At 40.3% G+C, this 21,005-nt stretch overlaps 1 protein-coding gene across 2 annotated transcripts in view; it reads left to right on the top strand.

The window, feature by feature from the left end:
* Positions 1–19,082, top strand: part of LOC128700654 (oligoribonuclease, mitochondrial) — a 49,185-nt gene extending 30,103 nt beyond the window's left edge. For both annotated transcript variants that reach the window (XM_070097024.1, XM_070097023.1), the window contains one exon: positions 231–19,082. In XM_070097024.1, coding sequence (XP_069953125.1) covers positions 231–292 — 62 coding nt within the window. In that variant the 3' untranslated portion in view covers positions 293–19,082. The remainder of the gene's footprint in view (positions 1–230) is intronic.
* Positions 19,083–21,005: the final 1,923 nt, after the last annotated feature.

The raw sequence follows: 21,005 nt of genomic DNA, 5'->3' as shown, positions 1-21,005 counted from the left end.
GAAGCACTTTTACCCATGATACACATATGAAACCACCTAGACCAATATTTTTTCCTAGGGGCACGAAAAGGTGGTAGGTGGCTGAAAACAGCAGCACGCTGCAAATTTGAAGGTACAAAAGTTACAAATTTATATACATGTACATTGGATACAGTTCAGTTCCCCGCATAAATTTACATCACACACAGTTGAAGGGTTAAAGACTAATTCAGTATACTGTCTCTTCACAGGAGGTGGTATACAAGAGAGTTTGAAGCAGCTCCCACTAAGAAATCATCTCATAGAGCCTTAGATGATATCAAACAAAGTATAGAAGAACTTAAGTATTATAAATCTGCCATTTTCAAATGAGGCATTTTATTAACTGATAAATTAAATGGATAAAAAAAAGAATGTTTTTCTTCACTGTATACATCCTTGCCAAAAAATTAACTTCAGTGGAAATGTAGTGGGTTTTTATATGTAATAAAAAAAACACTACATTTCCACTAAGGCAATTTTTTTTTTTTTTATGTGTAATAGGGGAGCACTGCATGACCATTATGGGTTTAGGGTTGATTTTAATCATTATTTGTTATAAAGTGAACCATCAGTTACAGTGGGTAACATTACTAAAATTTGTTATTTGTTCTAATTTAGTGCTAACTAATCTGAATGACATGTAGAAACAAGGTGACATTTGACAAATCTCCAAAAAATGAAAGAACTTTTTAAAAAGTTTGTATGTGAAAAATTATAAAAAAAATTTACCTTACATTGTACTTAATGTTGCTTGTTGACTTGGAAGTTTGTGGAGCATGTTGATATGGACCTGCTGGACTTGAGGTGGATAATTGTGGTTTTATGTTGATGTGGATGCAGAGTTGTCGGTGGTATACTCCAGGTTGATGGTGTTACTGATTACTGATGGCTGGTGGTTAACTAAAGTTAATTTTTGATGGTAAATGGTTTTACTAAAGTCTTCAAGTACACTGGAACCCCGGTTTTAGTCCGGTCTGGTTATAGTACAATTCAGTTTTTGACCACATTATTTGGCGAAATTTTCCCCGTTTTTGTACATCCACTCGGAAATCGTCCATACCAGACACTTCTGCCTGCCCGCGAGACGTGGCCGCTCATACATTCATGGCTCAGTCTGCCTTTGTTACTCGTTCAGTGAGGAAGAGAGAGGGAAGAATGTGCCTTCTTAAGCAATTAAGGACATTTGTGTAAAGTAGAGCGAGGTGCAAAGTGTTGTGGAAAAATATCACCCTAACAGAGCTGTTGCAAGCCATGTCAGCAACATGTTCAGTGACAATGCCATGTCCCATTTTAGGCAAATCTTAAATGTTAAATGTCCATTTATCCATTTCATTAGTCATTTATATTTATTTCTCATTGTTTTCTGTATGTAAAGCTATAGTTATTCTCTATAAAATGTATTTTTTGTTAATATTTTTGGGTGTCTGGAACAGATTAATTGGATTTACATTATTTCTTAAGGGAAATATTACTTCAGTTTTTGTAGAGATCGGTTTTTGGCTTGCCTAATGGAATGGATTAAAGACGAAAACCGGAGTTCTACTGAATAGTATTTTGTAATGTACATATTTCTGCTCTGTTTTTCATAGCACTACTTTATATAAGTGACAGCAAGGCATCATCACCACAGCATGGTTTATAGTTGTCAGGGTCATTTTCAGTGAATAAATCTGCCAAAATAATTTTAGAATACGATAGAGCTTTGTGCTCAGTGGTGGCAAAAATATTTCTTTACTGGGGGCTTAAGGTAGCTGTCTGGTTGGGAGGGAAAGGGCTAGGAGACTTGTTTTATAATGGTAATTTTTTTTTAAACATGTTGGCTGTTTCCCACTGAGGGGGGGGGTGACCCATAAAAGAAAAAAACTTTCATCATCACACATACATAATCACTGTCTTTGTGGAAGTCCAAGCCCCTCGCCTACAAAACCTCCTTTACCCCCTCCCTCCAACCTTTTCAGGGACGACCCCTAACCTGCCTTCCTTCCCCAACAGATTTATGCACTCTCCAAGTTATTCTACTTGTTCCATTCTCTCTAAATGACCAAACCACCTCAACAGCCCCTCTTCAGCCTTTTAATATTTTTAGTAACTCCATACCACCTCCTAATTTCCACACTACGAATTCTCTGCATAATACTTACACCACACGTTGCCCTTAGACACATCTCCACTGCCTCCAGCCACCTCCTTGCTTCAGCATTTACAACCCATGCTTCACACCCATATAATTGTGTTGGTAACACTCTACTCTAGTACATTCCCTTCTTTACCTCCACAGGTACCTCAATGCACCACTCACCTTTTTTCCTTCATCAGTTCTATGGTTAACCTAATCCTTCATAAGCCCATCTGCTGACAAGTCAACTCCCAAATATCTGAAAACATTCATTTCTTCTCTACCCCCTCCCTCCAATGTGATATCCAGTTTTTCTTTATCTAAATCATTTGATACTCTCATCATCCTACTCTTACCTATGTTCACTTTCAACTTTCTACCTTTACACACCCTCCCAAACTCGTCCACTAACCTTTGCAACTTTTCTTTAGAGTCCCTCCAAAGCAAAGTACAGTGGACCCCTGGTTAACGATATTTTTTCATTCCAGAAGTATGTTCAGGTGCCAGTACTGACCGAATTTGTTCCCATAAGGAATATTGTGAAGTAGATTAGTCCATTTCAGACCCCCAAACATACATGTACAAACGCACTTACATAAATACACTTACATAATTGGTCACATTGGGAGGTGATCGTTAAACGGGGGTCCACTGTATCATCAGTAAAAAGTAACTGTGTCAACTCCCATTTTGTATTTGATTCCCCATAATTTAATCCCACCCCTCTCCCCAACACCCTAGCATTTGCTTCTTTTACAACCCCATCTATAAATATGTTAAACAACCTTGGTGACATTACACATCCCTGTCTGTGACCTACTTTTACTGGGAAGTAATCTCCCTCCCTCCTATACACCCTAACCTAAGCTTCAGTATCCTCGTAAAGACTCTTTACAGCCTTTAGTAACTTATTACCTATTCCATACACTTGCAACATCTGCCACAATGCTCCCCTATCCACTCTTTGTCATCTGCCTTTTCTAAATCCATAAATGCAATGAAAACTTCCCTATCTTTATCTAAATACTGTTCACATATATGCTTCAATGTAAACACCTGATCTACACCTCCCCTACCCATTCTTAAGCCTCCTTGCTCATCTGCAATCCTGCTTTCTGTCTTACCTCTAATTCTTTCAATAATAACCGTACCATACACTTTACCTGGTATACTCAGTAAATTACTACGTTCAATGCACCAGCCATATCCCACCGAGGCGGGGTGGCCCAAAAGGAAAAATGAAAGTTTCTCCTTTTACATTCAGTAATATATCCAGGAGAAGGGGTTACTAGCCCCTTGCTTCTGGCATACTCGGTTAACTTATTCTCCTATAATTTTTACAATCTCTATTGTCCCCCTACCCTTTATATAAAGGAATTATACATGCTTTCTGCCAATCCCTAGGTACCTTCCCCTCTTTCATACATTTATTAAACAAAAATACCAACCACTCCAAAAATATATCTCCCCCTGCTTTTAATATTTCTGTCATTATCCCATCAGTTTCAGCTGCTTTACCCCCTTTCATTCTGCATAATGCCTCATGCACCTCCCCCACACTCACTTCCTTCTCTTCTCGACTCCTAAAAGATGTTATACCTCCCTGGCCAGTGCATGAAATTACTACATCCTTTTCTTCATAAACATTTAAAAGTTCCTCAAGATATTCCTGCCATCTACCCAATACCTCCAGCTCCCCATCTACTAATTCCCCTACTATGTTTTTAACTTACAAATCCATTCGTTCCCTAAGCTTTCTTAACTTGTTTGTCTCCAAAAAATTTTCTTATTCTCAGCAAAATTTCTTGACAGTGCCTCTCCCACTCTACCATTTATTCTTCTTTTGCACTCTCTTCACCTTTCTTTTACTCTCTCTATACTCTTCCCTTCTTATAACACTTGTAAAAACCTCTCATAAGCTACCTTTTTCTCTTTTATCACACCCTTTACCTCATCATTCTTTCCTCCTGCACTCACTCTCCTTTAGCTATAAACTTCTGTCCCACATTCTAATACTACATTTTTAAAACTATCCCATCCCTCTTCAACCTCCCCACTACCCATAATTGCACTAGCCCATCTTTCTGCCAATAGTTGCTTATATCTCACCCTAACTTCCTCCTCCCTTAGTTTATACACTTTTACCTCTTACTTACTGTTACCATTTTCCTTTTGTCCCATCTACCTCTTACTCTAACTGTAGCTACAACTAGATAATGATCCGATATACCCGTTGCCCATCTATAAACACGTACATCCTGAAGCCTACCCGTTAACCTTTTATCCACCAATACATAATCTAACAAACTACTTTCATTATGTGCTGTGTCATACCTTGAATACTTATTTATTCTCTTCTTTATAAAATATGTATTACTTATTACCAAACCTGGAAAATCCTAGAGGGACTAGTACCGAACTTGCACACGAAAATCACTCATTACGAAAGCAAAAAAAAGACTTGGCAGACGATGCACCATCCCCCCAATGAAAAGCAGGGGTGTCACTAGCACGTTAAGAGACCATACAATAAGTGTCAGGGGCCCGAGACTGTTCAACTGCCTCCCAGCACACATAAGGGGGATTACCAACAGACCCCTGGCAGTCTTCAAGCTGGCACTGGACAAGCACCTAAAGTCAGTTCCGGATCAGCCGGGCTGTGGCTCGTATGTTGGTTTGCGTGCAGCCAGCAGCAACAGCCTGGTTGATCAGGCTCTGATCCACCAGGAGGCCTGGTCTCAGACCGGGCCGCGGGGGCGTTGACCCCCGGAACTCTCTCCAGGTAAACTCCAGGTAAACCTCTTTCTTCACATACTTCAATGAAAGGCTCCCCATTTTCATTTACCCCTGGCACCCCAAATTTACCTACTACTCCCTCTATAACATTTTTACCCACTTTAGCATTGAGATTCCCAACCACAAGTACTCTCTCACTTCGTTCAAAACTCGCCATACACTCACTCAACACTTCCCAAAATATTTCTCTCTCTCTCTCTCTCTCTGTCTCTGTCTCTCTCTGTCTCTCCCTCTGTCTCTCTCTCTCTCTCTCTTTTTTTACACAGGGTTTGACATGGTTAAGGATCCCTAGCTTTATTGACAAGCTATTTACAGGTTAAGGATTCATAACTTTATTGGCAAGCTAAGAGTTGTTACCTACATCAGTTCATTTGAAAGCATTTTTATTGTTATGAGACATACAAGTAGGGAACAGGATGAAGCTGGAGCCATCTGTGGGCCAGCATTTTCATGTGATCAACTGACTTTATCTCATTGACATCATTATGCTGTATGAATGTGTTCCATACTCAAGTCATCCTGGGTATATATGATCTCAGATGGAGTGATGTTCTGGAGAAGGGTACAGCCAGAGTGAAGTTGCTGCTTTCTGCCCGTCTTGTGGCAAAAAAGCTTGTTTCACACTGTCCTCGAAGTAGATCCAAGTGTAGTACTTTGACAACATTGGCCTTGTACATAACAGTAAGGCCACCCACATCCCTCCTATGTTGAAGGCTCTGCTGAAATGACAGATCTATCCAGAATGGGTCCAGGCGAGAGATGAGACATCTTGCTCTGTTCTCTACTCTGTCAAGCAGTCGCAGATGAGAAGGGGGGCAGACAAACCAAGAAAGTGGAGCATACTCAAGGTGTGAGCGTACTTGTGCCTCGTACAGAATCTTGCAACCCCTACTGTCAAACAGATGCGAGATACGGCGAAGTGCTGTAAGCTTCCTGGCTGCCTTGTTTGCAAGATTTACAACATGGTTCTTCATGGTTAGTTTGGAGTCAAATTTCACCCCAAGGATATCAACTTCTTCTCCAGGTGCCAACACCCTCCCATTCATCCTTACTACTGCACCAGCATTACCATCATGGTGCCTAGAGACGATCATCATTTGTGTTTTCTCAGGTGCAAATGTTACTTGCCATCTATTTCCCCAAGTTGATATAGCTCTCAGCTGGTGATTGATGTAGCTTAGAGCAACTGGCATTTCTTCTCTTGGATAAGTGAATGTCAGTGTACAGTCGTCTGCATATGCATGGGATTCTGGGATGAGATGAAGAAGGTCGTTGAAGTAGACATTCCATAACAATGGTCCCAGTACGCTTCCTTGTGGAACACTTGCCCCAATAGGATGTCTTGCTGATTCCGTTCCATTGAGAACTACACTTAGAGATCTACCATGAAGGTAATCACTGAGGAGACATAACGTAGAGCCTGCAATTCACAGTGCTTGAAGTTTTGCTAAGAGGCCCTGGTGCCACACCCGGTCAAAAGCTCCAGCAATGTCCAGTGCTACCACACAGCTGACTTTGGATTCATTCAGTGACTGGTGCCACTTAGTGGAGAGGTTTAACAACAGATCAGCAGCAGAGTAACCTTTCCTGAAGCCATATTGACGTTCACATAGTAGTGAGTGGTAGCCAAAAAACTGTCATTTGTCTTGAGATTATTGTCTCAAGGATCTTACCAGTGATTGACAGGAGTGACACTGGTCTGTAGTTGCTGATTTCTGCTCTGCTCTTTTTGTGAACAGGGACTACATTTGCCTCTTTCCATAGAGAGGGCCATTTACACTGTACTAGGCAGTGCTGAAAGATGCGAATTAGAGGTGCTGCTAGCTGGTCTGCACATCTTCTCAGCAATCTTGGGCTCAACTTGTCTGGGCCCACAGCCTTTTCTTGGTCAAGCAATTTAAGAAGGAAATGCACCGCCTCCTGCCTTATTGTCACCACTGACAGCTTTGACACAGTTCTTGCAGCTAACCAAGGAGGGTCCCTTGCTGGATCAGGAACTTGCATTTTGGTAGCAAAGTGTTCAGCAAAGAGGTCCGCCTTCTCTTGACTACTAGTAGAGGTGTTCCCATCCTGTCGATTTAGAGGTGGAATGAGTTCATCAGGCAGATAACCTTGTCTGTCCTTGACCAGGGACCACCAGGTTTTGGAGCCTACCCTACCTGATGCTAGCTTTCCTTTAGTGTCCACCTCCCATTTAGCAATGGCCCACTTTTGAACGTCACCCATATGCCTACAGGCTTGTCTGTGCAAGTTCCTGTTGAAGGTGATAGGATGTCTCTTATACCTTCGCCATGCTTTGTACTTAGCAGTAGCAGCCTCTCTACAACAAAAGCCAAACCAAGGCTGATCTGTAGGCTTTGTCACATATTGCCGGTGAGGAATGTGTTCTTGTTGTAGATTAAGGATGTGTCCAGTGAAGGCTTTCACTTGGTTGTCAACATCCCCTTGGAGAAGAGCATTCCAATCGGTGGTGGCGAGGTCGGAGCAAAGGGCTGGCCAATTACCTCTTTCCCATAACCAGGTTCTGCGTGTGGACTCCTCACCTCGTTCTGTTGGGATCTTAAGTGTCGTAAAAACAGCCTTGTGGTCAGACGATCCAATGTAGCCGAGGGGTTGACAAGTGACTATGACTTCTGCCAGATCACTCACTACTGGGTCAAGGGAGGAACCAGAGATGTGAGTAGGGAAATCAACAAAGTTTCTCATGTCAAATACTGCAAGAAGGTCATCAAAGTCCCTCTGTATAAGGTGATGGTTGTGGTCACCAACAATTATGATATGTTGACAGTTGTGTTGTAGGAGAAGGGATTCAATATTTTCCATTAGGAAGTTGATGGGGTCTGCATGCTGCCACTGAGGTCTGTACATTGCACCTGCTAGTACAGAGGTACTAGTGTTTATGCATAGCTTGAAGAACATTATTTCAAGATGTGTAGGGGTGGCAACATCAATGTACTGGGCATGAACACTTTTAGAGAAGCACACAGCAACACCTCCTCCTTGCCCTTGCCTGTCTCTTCTCATCTATGAGGTGTAGCCAGCAATTCTTGCAAAATTTTCTGGAGTCCTGTCATCCAAAAATGTTTCAACAACAGCTGTCATGTTGGGACGTTGAGTGTTGACAAAACTATGTGTGAGCTCTCCAACATTAGTAATGAAACCTCTAATGTTGGCTGACGAAATGCTGATAGACTGGCTCCTCATGATGTGGTCAGCTTGAGGTGGTGGGTGTGTAGGGCATGTAAGGTGCCTGCCCTTGAGAGAGGTAGGGTACTGAGGCAGCTGCAGGGATGTAGGTCTGTGGTCTTGTATAAGGCACAATACCACCTGCTGTGCTGGGATAGGAGTAGCTGAGTGGGTGACGTGTGAGAGTGTTCACCAATTCAGAGATCCTGCTGGTTTGTCCTGAGAACAGGTCTCTAAACAGGTGGTCCTGTCTGTCAAGTTCCTTTTTCTTCCGACACTGGTCCTCCTGATGTCCTTTCTTGTAGCAGTAATTGCACCTGGTATCTTGCAGGCAGTTGTTGCGGTGTGCCCCTTCTGGTGACAGCGAGAGCACAGCCTAGGTGCCTGGGAGGGTGGACTATGATTTGTTGCACCTTCTGTGTTTTGCAGATTTGTCCTCAGGTTCTGCCGCTGGAACTGTGTTAGTGGAGGATGAGACGGCTGTATATGTCTTCCTCCTCCACGTCTTCTTCCATGTCCTCTGCCCCGTCCTCTACCAGTTCTGACAGATGTGTCCCTGCTGTTCGTACTTTGGCGCAGTAGGTGATCAGGTGAAGTGATAGTTCCCTGATTATTAACTGCACCAATCTCTGGTGGAGAAATTCCTGACTCGGAACTTGCTGATGAAGCACTGCTGCCAGATTCTGGAATAGTGTCGGCACGTGTGCTGACAGGTGTAGGATCAGAGATGGTATGTGCACTGTCAAGTGGACTGGCAGTGGCTGAAGCAGAGATGTCAGGTGTAGGAGAATTAACAGATCCAAGGTTTCCTTCGTTGCTGGGAAGAGGATTTGTTCCCTCTGTGGTGGTCAGAGGAATTGTGTTAGAATTCCCAAAGGTAGTGTTTTGAACTCTGTCAGTCTGTGGGACCTTAGTGATGACAGAATTCCACCAGTTATTTACCCCTGAGTTAAGCTCAGTGTTGGACTTCCAGTCTTTGTCAATAGTGTCACCATCAGCTGAGCAGCTTAGGTCACTTGATGTAGGTTTGCACTGACCTTCTACAATAGCTTGGAGGTTATCTAATGATTTGAGGAGCTCATGAAGTGCTTCCCTGTGATGGATTATCTTAGCTGCAACTTTACAACACAGCCCAAGAGGGCAGTCTTGATCTTTGGACAGAAGTCCCTGAGGTAGGACTTCTGAACCTTCCTCCTGTAGCTCTAGGCTTGTGTCCACATATACCACAGGATTATGGATATCCTTCAATTTTCTGAGATTTTCAACGTGGCTGCAACAAAATTCTTCTGGAATGCAATCTGTGTGGCAGTAGTTGGAACAAGTAGGCTCCTTACATCTAAGAAGAATTTTGTCCCTTGTGGTATACCCACAAACACTGCAGTAACTACTGGGACAATAGCCAGATAGCGTAGATATTCTTTCTATTTTGCGATGTGAAATCATCCCAGAGGAGGCTTGTAGGTTTGCAATGAAGTTCACAGGAGAGAGAGAGTGGGTGGTGGTATCGTGGGTGGGGGTGTTTATAGCGCGGTGGGTAGTGAGGGCAGGCAGTGGCCGACGAGCTGGAAGTGTTACTTTCTCATTATCACTTAATAAGCACTGTTTATGCTATCCACTAAAGGAAGATGTTACACAAATCACTATGTTGCATTGTACCAGCACGTTGTTATAAAGCACCAGATGCTAGTACATAGCACAAAAGACATATAATATTATTAGATGCTCACTTTGAAGGCAGTAGTTACGTCACTCCTAGGCCTGCCGCTGTCCCCTCACACCATATCGTTCACCATACCACACTTAAATATCACTGATATTGCTTATATTCACTTAAGTGGAAGAGTTGGCTTACTTGTACTAATGTGTTGTAGGTAGTACTTCGTCATGGAACAGTTTTTATCCTCACCAACCCTCGTATTTAAGTAATATTAAGAAAGTTTGTGGAGCAACACGGACACGTCTTCACCCTCCCTCCTTCTCTCTCTGTCTCTCTGTCAATGTCTCTCTCTGTCCGTCTCTCTCTCTCTGTCTCTCTCTCTGTCTCTCTCTGTCTCTCTCTCTCTCTCTCTCTCTCTCTCTCTCTTTACACAGGGTTTGACAAGGTTAGGTTAACCCGTAAACGGTCCAAACGTATATATATGTTTTTACCGCTAGTGCCCCAAATGTATATATACGTTTTATTGGTCATACCTTTATCATTGCCACGATAAGCCTGAGTCGCCTAGACATGAGAGAATGGGTGTGCACACTCACTGTGCGCCATATTAAAATAATTGGGGATGCCTGGGTACCATATGCTCTTTTTTCCTATTAAAAACAAAAGATTTTTTTTTTTCTCAAAAAAGTTGGGGCAACTACGGTAGGTAACGTATATATACGTTTGGACCGTTTACTGGTTAAGGATCTCTAGCTTTATTGACAAGCTTAGAGCTGTTAGCTACATCAGCTAATTTGAAAGCATTTTTATTGTTGAGACATACAAATAGGGAACAGGATGAAGTTGGAGTCATCTGTGGGCCAGCATTTTCCTTTGATCAACTGACTTTATCTTGTTGACATCATAATGATGTATGAATGTGTTCCATACTCAAGTCATCCTGATCTCAGATGAAGTGATGTTCTGGAGAAAGGTACAGCCAGAGTGAAGTTGTTGCTTTCTGCCCTTCTTGTGGTATAGAAGCTTGCTTCACACTATCCTCAAAGTGGATCCAAGTGTGGTACTTTAACAATATTGGCAGCCTTGTACATAACAGTAAGGCCACCCACATCCCTCCTATGTTGAAAGTTCTGCTGAAATGACAGATCTATCCAGGATGGGATGTCTGGCTCTGTACTCTACTCTGTCAAGCAGTTGCAGATGAAAGGAAGGGGGGGGGCAGGCAAACCAAGAAAGTTGAGCATACTCAAGGTGTGAGTGTACTTGTGCCTCGTACAGAATCTTGCAACCCCTACTGCCAAGCCAATGTGAGATATGGCGAAGTGCTGTAAGCTTCCTAGCTGCCTTGTTTGCAAGATATACAACGTGGTTCTTCATGGTCAGGTGCCAACACCCTCCCATTCATCCTTGCTACTGCACCGGCATTACCATCATGGTGCCTAGAGACCATCATCATTTGTGTTTTCTCAGGTGCAGGTGTTACTTGCCACCTATTTCCCCTAGCTAATATAGCTCTTAGCTGGTGATTGATGTAGCGTAGAGCAGCTAGCATTTCTTCTCTTGGATAAGTGAATGTCAGTGTACAGTCGTCTGCAAATGCATGGATTCTGCTATGATATGAAGGTCATTCAAGTAGACATTCCATAACAATGGTCCCAGCATGCTTCCTTGTAGAACACTTGCCCCAATAGGATGTCTTGCTGATTCTGTTCCATTGAGAACTACCCTTAGAGATCTACCATGAAGGTAATCACTGAGGAGACATAGAGTAGAGCCTGCAATTCCCAGAGCTTGCAGTTTTGCTAAGAGGCCCTGGTGCCACACCCGGTCAGAAGCTCCAGCAATGTCCAGTACTACCACACAGCTGACTTTGGATTCATCCAGTGACTGGTGCCACTTAGTGGAGAGGTTTAACAACAGATCAGCAGCAGAGTAACCTTTCCTGAAGCCATATTGGCCATCACAAAGTAGTGAGTGGTAGTCAAAAAACTCTGTCATTTGTCTTGAGATTATTGTCTCCAGGATCTTGCCAGTGATTGACAGCAGTGACACTGGTCTGTAGTTGCTGATTTCTGCTCTTCTTTTTGTGAACAGGGGCTACATTTGCCTCTTTCCACAGAGAAGGCCATTTACACTGTACTAGGCAATGCTAGAAGATGTGAGTTAGAGGTGCTGCTAGCTGGTCTGCACATCATCTCAGCAATCTTGGGCTCAACTTGTCTGGGCCCACAGCCTTATCTTGGTCAAGCGATTTAAGAAGGAAATGCACCTCCTCCTGCCGTATTGTCACCAATGACAGTTGTGACACAGTTGTTGCAGCTAGCCAAGGAGGGACCTCTCTCTCTCTCTCTCTACACTTCTCTCTTCTCCAGGTGCATAAACACTTGCTATAACTCACTTTTCACATCCAGCCCTTATTTTACTCCACGTAATCCTTGAATTTATACATTTATATTCCTTCTTTTCCTGCCATAACTTATCCTTCAGCATTATTGGTACTCCCTCCTTATCTCTAACTCTTAGAAACCCCTGACCTAATTCTATTTATTTCTCCCCACTGAAACTCTCCTACCCCCTTCAGCTTTGTTTCACTTAGAGCCAGGACATCCAGCTTCTTTTCATTGATAACATCTACAATCATCTCTCTTATCATTCGTACTACATTCACGCACATTCAGACATCCCACTTTGATGGTTTTCTTTTTCTTTTTAGTAAGCTATACTGGAAAAGGGGTTACTAGTCCATTGCTCCCAGCATTTTAGTTGACTTTTACAACATGCATGGCTTACAGAGGAAAGATTCTTATTCCACTTCCATATGCTTTTTCTGAATTCATAAATGCAACAAACTTGTATTCAGGAGGGCTCTATATATACAGTTTCCATTTTTCAGTGTTCCATGTTTTCACTGGCTTTCAATTGAGCAGTTGTTTATTATGTTTGGTGCTTTTACCACTTTTCCACTGTTTTTACAAAACAGTTGTGTAAGTGAGGGATGAATGGCCTCATATGTTAAGGTAAGTATTGTATGTACTATTCATTTATTTTACTTTTATCCTTTTGTATATCTAGCTGTATTGAGAACTAAATGCATATTTAATAGTGTAAACACCATTATCAGGCATTTTAGACACATTCAATAATGAAAATGACACATTTTCATCCGCCAGTGAATTTCGCTTATCGTTTGGGGTCACAGACCTTAGGATCCATATGAACAGGGCCCACCTGTACTTCAGTGTCAATACTTATTCTACACTTTCCCTACCCTCCCTGTTCCTCTACAATCCTACTCTCTTACCCCTAAAATTTTCCTCAGTTCTACACTTTACATTTTTTTAACTCAACAGCCATCTAACACTAAGGCAAGACAAAGGAGAAAATACTTTCACCATCCTTCATTCAGTCACTATCTTTCCAAAAGTGTGATGACATAATCAGATTACCTAAATTAAGTGGTAAATATTATCATTATTCCCCTCAAGGGAGGTTCCTTGAAGCAGGTGAGGGGGCTCTTGATCCCAGGAATTGAACCTGCTTTCCTCTTGGCTCAGACTTGAATACCTCCTATTCCCCTAGGCACTGTATAACTTATAGGTATGGTGCTCCCCTCCTAAATATATTATTATTATTTTTAAACACACTGGCTGTCTCCCACCAAGGTAGGGCAACTCGAAAAAGACACACTTTCACCATCATTCACTCTACCACTGATATAACAGTTCAGATGCCGACTAAAATGTCAGGAGCAGTGGGCTACTAACCTCTTCCCCTGTATAAATTACTAAAAAGAAAGATTATTTTTATTATTAATAGGTAATTCATGGGAAGCATTAATTTTGTAGGGGTCTTACAGTGCCTAGGAAAAAGGAGGCAATCAGGTGTGATCCAAGGAAGGGAAGGGTGTATTTTGAGAATAGGATGTGGATGGTGGGAATTTGTCTGTGGCAAGCCTTAGTGCCATCAGCTAAATCTATTCCCGGTTAAATAAAAAACATGAAAAAATGGAGAATATGAACCTTTATTTGAAAATTATTTTATAAAACATACAATAATCTGAAGACCTATAGGACAGATAGCATCTCAGGCAAAACTTAGACTATACTGTACTTAAAATTCACAGTTTTATTTTATATTTGTTAAGAGTCTAATACACAGTATTAAAAGGCACCTAAAATTAGATAAAAGTTACGAGTTAATTCATAAATGTAATTGTCTGGTTGTAACATGGTGAATTATACACTATGATGAATCAGTTCACTGAAGATTGTTTCTGCAGACATAGACATAAGTAAAGACAAAGATAATATTATGTAAGATTAGCAGTGCAACAGAAGGGATTGCAGTATATCATACAATATATGGGAGTTGAAAGAAAAAGCTAAAATTAGATGTATAGGGAGGGAATTGGATGAAGAAGCAAGCAGGTTTCAAGATTTGTTTCATATACAGTAGTACAGTGTTGTCAGGAATCACATTAAGGTGAGGAAGCACTTTTTAATAGTAGCCATGTTTTAATGTTGAAATCATATCATGACCCAATTTTCTAAATTGAAATGCTGTGCTTTAATTTCAGTGTTGAAAAAATATGAATGTTGTGCTGTATCTAGAATGACCTTTGTTCCATGCTTTCTGGATATATTGGACTTCACAAGCAGTCCTCCTTAAAAAAAAAAAAATGCATCAGTGACTGTGATACTGTTCGTAAGTGCGAGCTTTTGTTTATTAACCCTTTGACTGTTACAGTCGTATATATACGTCTTATGAGCCAATGTGTTTGACCTATTAATATGCCAAAATTCTAGCAGCTTCAAATCAAGCAAGAGAAAGCTGGTAGGCCCACATGTGAGAGAATGGGTCTCCATGGTCAGTGTGTGAACTATAAAAAAAATTGGGGAGCCAGTGGTGCATTGTGGGAATGCCATTTCAGTAGTCCTTGTTCAGCATGCCTAGCGGTAAGAAATATGCGACTCCCCAGCGAATCTGGGACTCTTCTCTTTCCAAGTGATTGCTCTAACACAGATGGAAGTGTCAGTGAAGATGAATTTCATGTTTTTAAGGAGTTTGTGACCGAAAGCAATGCCCAGGATACCAGAAGAAAGGAAAGAGAAAAAAAGAAAAGGAAAGAAAGAATGGTAGGTAGTTATGAAGGAGGTGGGCAGGAAGGCATGGGACCCCATGGGTGTTGACAAGCAGTAATATGTCATTTTGACAGCTGCTGGACCCTGACTCAGCACATTTAGCTCTCGCTCTCTCTCTCGCTCTCTCTCGCTCGCTCTCTCTCACTCGCTCTCGCTCTCTCTCGCTCTCTCTCGCTCGCTCTTGCTCTCTCTCGCTCTCGCTCTCTTGCTCTCTCTCTCGCTCTCGCTCTTGCTCTCTCACTCTCTCTCTCTTGCTCTCTCCCTCTCTCTTGCTCTCTCTCTCGCTCTCTCTCTTGCTCTCTCTCTCTCGCTCTCTCTCTCGCTCTCTCTCTCTCGCTCTCTCTCTCGCTCTCTCTCTCGCTCTCTCTCTCGCTCTCTCTCTCGCTCTCTCTCTCTCGCTCTCTCTCTCGCTCTCTCTCTCTCTCTCTCTCTCTCTCTCTCTCTCTCTCTCTCTCTCTCTCTCTCTCTCTCTCTCTCTCTCTCTCTCTCTCTCTCTCACACACACACACACAAAAAAAAAAAAAAAAAAAAAAAAAAAAAAAAAAAAAAAAATAAATAAGAGCTTACAGAAGATAATAGCAGTTCTATATAAGTGTTCAATGACTATATACAGTGGACCCTCGACCAACAATGGCATCGTCTAATGTTAAATCCGACTAGCAATACATTTTAACACAAAAATTTTGCCTCGACTAGCGCTAAAAAACTCGACCAACACAATTCGTTCCGTTCGAGACGCGTCCACTTCTGGCCAGTGTTTATAAGCCAGCCAGCCACCGCGGTCCCATCCAAACATACAATCGGAACATTTCATATTATCACAGCGTTTTTAGTGATTGCACCTGCAAAATAAGTCACCATGGGCCCCAAGAAAACTTCTAGTGCCAACCCTACAGCAAAAAGGGTGAGAATTACTATGGATATGAAGAAAGAGATTATTGGTAAGTATGAAAGTGGAGTGCGTGTCTCCAAGCTGGCCAGGTTGTACACAAAACCCCAATCAACCATCGCTACTATTGTGGCCAAGAAAACGGCAATCAAGGAAGCTGTTCTTGCCAAAGGTGCAACTATGTTTTCGAAACTGAGATCGCAAGTGATAGAAGATGTTGAGAGACTGTTATTGGTGTGGATAAACGAATAACAGATAGCATCTCTCAAGCGATCATATGTGAAAAGGCTAGGAAGTTGCATGACGATTTAATTAGAAAAATACCTGCAACTAGTGGTGATGTGAGTGAATTTAAGGCCAGCAAAGGTTGGTTTGAGAGATTTAAGAATCGTAGTGGCATACATAGTGTGATAAGGCATGGTGAGGCTGCCAGTTCGGACCAAAAATCAGCTGAAGAATATGTGCAGGAATTCAAGGAGTACATAGATAGTGAAGAATTGAAACCTGAACAAGTGTTTAATTGTGACACTGACAGTGTTGTGAAACACTTTAGGAATGTCATAAAGGAACGGGAGGTACAGGCCTCTATGGACAGATATGTTGTGCGACAGAGGTCCAGTGACTCTCAAGCTGGTCCTAGTGGCATTAAAAGAAGAAGGGAAGTAACCCTGGAAAAGGACTTGACACCTCAAGTCCTAATGGAAGGGGATTCCCCTTCTAAACACTAACACCATCCAGTCTCCCCTCCTCCCATCCCATCAATCATCACCAGATCTTCAATAAAGATAAGTGTCATGTAATTGTACATGTCTTCTTCAGTTTGTGTGTATTAAAATTAATATTTCATGTGGTAAAAATTTTTTTTTTTCAATACTTTTGGGTGTCTTGCACGTATTAATTTGATTTCCATTATTTATGGGGAAAATTAACTCGACTAATGATAATTTCGATTAACGATGAGCTCTCAGGAACGGATTAATATCGTTGGTCGAGGGTCCACTGTATATGTAATATATTATAGAAATCAGAAGGAAGGGAGGAAAGAATGAAGAAAAAAAGAATGAAGAAAAGAATCAAGAAAGAAAAAAAATGAAAGAATGAAAGAAAGAGAATGAAAGAAAGATAGGTAGAAATGATGACACATGCCCATTTACCTAGGATAACTACCTGCCTCGGTGGGAGACGGTCGACTTATTAAAAACAAAAAAAAACTACCTAACACAACTGCCTAATAATACTTTGAAGAAAACTGCTCAGAAGAGGTGTTTTGTCTGTGCACATACAAAAAAAGTCCACAAAAACGCAGACACTCGTTTTATATGTGAGGAGTGTAAAACACCACTGTGCATACACCCATGTTTCAAAGAATTCCACAAGCTGCAGCAGTTCTAGGAAAGTGTCCAGTGATTGTACACTTGTATATATATTATAGAACAATAGTAATAAAAAAAATTTTATATTGTTCGTTTGTGTAAACAAATTTTGTAAACAATATAATGATACAGTGGAACCTCAAATATAGAACTTTCTATGGTCCAGAAGGCTGTTTGAGTGCCTTTACCAAATGAATTTATTCCCATCAGGAATAATGTAAATTAGATTAGTCCATTTCAGACCCTCAAAAATACACTTATAAAAGCACTTACAAAAATACACTTACATAATTGGTCGTGTTGGGAGCAGTTCGATTTTTGAGGTTCCACTGTACTAATGTTTGTGCGATTATTGAGTTACATACAACGAGTGTATATATGTACATTGCACCTTACTTTGGTCTCACAGGCCACATAAGTTATGTGAAAAAATAAAATAGTGAAAAAAAAAAAAAAAGAAACCTTTGAATGGAAGTAAACCAAAGTTTACCGGGTGAGTGGCATTCACCGTTGTTGCTATATACAGCTCATTTTCTGCTAACTTTACTCCTCTATATCATGGTAAGTACTGATCGCAAAAAAAAATTTGGGAGTTTAAAACAATCAGAAAATTAATCTTAGCATTTTGACAAGAATTTTTTTTTTTTTTCGAATATTTTTCAACACCAGGAGACGCTTCAGGATTTGGGGTTGTGACAGTCAAAGGGTTAATGGAAAAACTGGGTTTAACAAAACTCTAATAGTACATTAGCAACTTCACCTGAGACTGGACACTTCAAAGAAGGTAAGCAAGGTTCCTCAGGTTGGCGAGTGAGCTAGGTATACTGTTCACGCACAGATTCCACTTTTGAGTCTTTGTCTTGAAGTTAGTCACAGCCAAGCGATTCTTCCTTGCTTATTTCTCATCATACTACTGGTATAATGCTTACAGTCCACATCATATGAAATGATATCTTTAAGACTATTGAATAATAAATAATAATAGCATTGGTTTAAATTCAAATTCAAAAATTTATTTCCATGTGATAGTGTTTATAGAGAAAAGAGTGATGCATGTTAATATATGTGGAATGCCCATGGTTATGCAGAGCATTTCAGGCAAGCTTAACTGTAACTTAAGACTACAAGGGCAATAAACTTTATTTACATGTATATAAGGTCTAAACCTATTACTGAATAATAAGACATGCAGAATTCAAAAGCTTTGAGGAAATTAAAATGGATGTTATACATCATTTTCAAATTGGTAAAAAGTTGGATAGCTTTGGTAAAACCATTGCTGTATAGTCCTTGTGGCTTAGCGCTTCTTTTTGATTATAATAATAATAATAATGGTAAAACCATTCATTGTGGCATATAGACCTCAGCAACAGTTTATTTTCAAGTGGCAGTACAAGTGGTTAGTACAATAGTTAAAGAAGGCTCTTTATCTACTTATTCATAATAATGTAAAAAATAAGTGCCACCTGAAAAAAGTTGCAAACCAGCATAATATTCAGTAAATTCTTGGGAATACATCTGGACAGCAAACTAAAATTCAACACGTACATCCAGAACATTTAATTTTTTTTTTCCAAACCACTGGGCACTTTCAAATATATGGAGTTATGTTCCCAAAATGTCCCTACTCATGTTGTACTACTATAATCTATCCATACCTCACTTATGGTATCTGTGTTTGGGGATCAACAACAGCTAATCGCCTTAAAACATGTTATTCAACAAAAATAAGCTCTCAGGATAATTTTTCTTTCAGGCTTAGTCAACACACAGCCCCTTATTCAAAAGTTTAAACTAGCTTATTGTACAAAATGTTCACACTTTCTACTGTGCACACTATGTCTTCAGTGCACTTAATACCAACTTTAACTCAGAGCTTAAATTCTGTCTGGAGAGCTGCAAATTATTATTATTATAATCAAAAAGAAGCGCTAAGCCACAAGGACTATACAGCAAGGAGAGCTGCAAAAAAATGGACACAATACAAGGAACAAGTATCTTTTTGACATTCCTTGTGTACAACTTAACCTGTTCAAAAAAAAAAACTGTGCAGGTAAAAGGGCTCAAAATTTGGTGAACTCTGCCTGAAAATGCCAAAAGTTCCCTATCTGCCATTATTTTTTCTAGTGGATGAAGACAAATGTAGTATAATGGGATTCTTTATTGATAACACCTGACAAACAGATCTACCTGGGGAGAAAAAGGATGTGCATGTTCATAGTGAGTGTAGTGATGAGAAGAGTCTGGTGAGGTTTGTTGAAGTTGACTTGTTGGGTAGTTTACCCAAGAAGTCAACTTAAGTATACCTTGCCTGACTCTTCATGTCACTACACTCCTTATACACACAATCCTTTCAGTCCCGATAGATCTGTTTGTGACTTGATACAGCCCACTGTGTGGGTGAAACTTTGTCAATAAAAGATCCCATTATACTGCACTTGTGCATTTATCTATTTAATGATATTTTATACCATTTCTCTTTGTCTTTACTAATATTCTTAAAAACCACCTATTTAATCTCAAATAATGTTATATCCATTAATTGTATGCAAATTTTCATGCTTTGATTTCACGACCTTGATTCAACTGCTCTGTGGAATTCAAGTCATTGAACTGATGTAATTTCAATGTAATTTATTTGTAATTGACCAATTCTTCATTTACAATCTGTACTTAAGATTGTAATGAATTACCCAAGTTGTGTTAACTAAAATAATATACTAAGTCTAGATATAAGTAGTATGTAAGGCTTATGATTATGGATAGTTTGCTAGAAATGCATATTCATAATTAGTGACTTTCTTCTGAGCTTTATATTGTATCAAATTATATCTGTTATAATAAGATCAAATTCAAAATATAATCAATTCAAATGTATAACTAATTCTGTATGACTCAAGCTGTATAGTCCTTGTGGTTTAGCGCTTCTTTTTGATTATAATAATAATCTGTATGACTCAAGAATTTTTGTTTTGTTTAAGCACTCAAGGTCCCACTTATACAAATAAGCACTTGCAAAAACAACCCTTTGAAACAAATTAAAGTTTTGCAACTGTTTAGCCCCAGTACTAACAAGAATGAAAAATAACCATTTGTACTATTGCATTCTATACAAACGTTTTATTTGTAATTTGAAAAACCAGGAATAGAATTGTAAGCTGAGGCCCTCCTGTACTGCCTAACACTATACGTATTTACACCTGTGTGTTATTTCTAATATTTTTAGGTTTGTTGGCATAATCATTCATACCATTGTATCCATCATATGCAGAATTATCATAAGAGCCATCATTGTCACCATTAAGTGAAGCATTATGATAATTAAGATGAGCCTTCTGATTTATGTTCTGTTTCTTGTAATCTTGATCTGGGGGAAGACCAACTTCGTTAATGGACAGCGTTTTTTGAGAGTTGTATGGGTATGGGGATGACCTCTGACTGCTGCTATCATTAAGCGCATTCATCTGCGAGTTTTCATATTGTCTTCGACGTTCACCAAAGCCTCCATCATCTTCATCCTGCTTTTTCTGACGGGAGATTCTCTTTGAATTCAAGTTTGGTTTAGAATACAGATCGCTTATGCTTCGGACTGGCCCAGATATACTTAACATGTTACTACGAATTATGTCATTTCTTGTAGAGTTGGGAGGGGCACTGTTATATACAGAATTATCGTCTTTTTTCCTTCTAATATATTTGCATGTAAGAACTTGCCACAAACGCAGATCATCAAGATGATCACGGTTAAGGCATAGGAACACAATAATAATTAATATGAGAACTCCAAAGAGAGAACCAATAACAATTCCAGCAATAGCACCAGCTG

Source organism: Cherax quadricarinatus, chromosome 56 (assembly GCF_038502225.1).
Source record: "Cherax quadricarinatus isolate ZL_2023a chromosome 56, ASM3850222v1, whole genome shotgun sequence".
Classification (NCBI taxonomy): domain Eukaryota; kingdom Metazoa; phylum Arthropoda; class Malacostraca; order Decapoda; family Parastacidae; genus Cherax; species Cherax quadricarinatus.
This window is presented reverse-complemented; position numbering and strand designations above follow the sequence as displayed.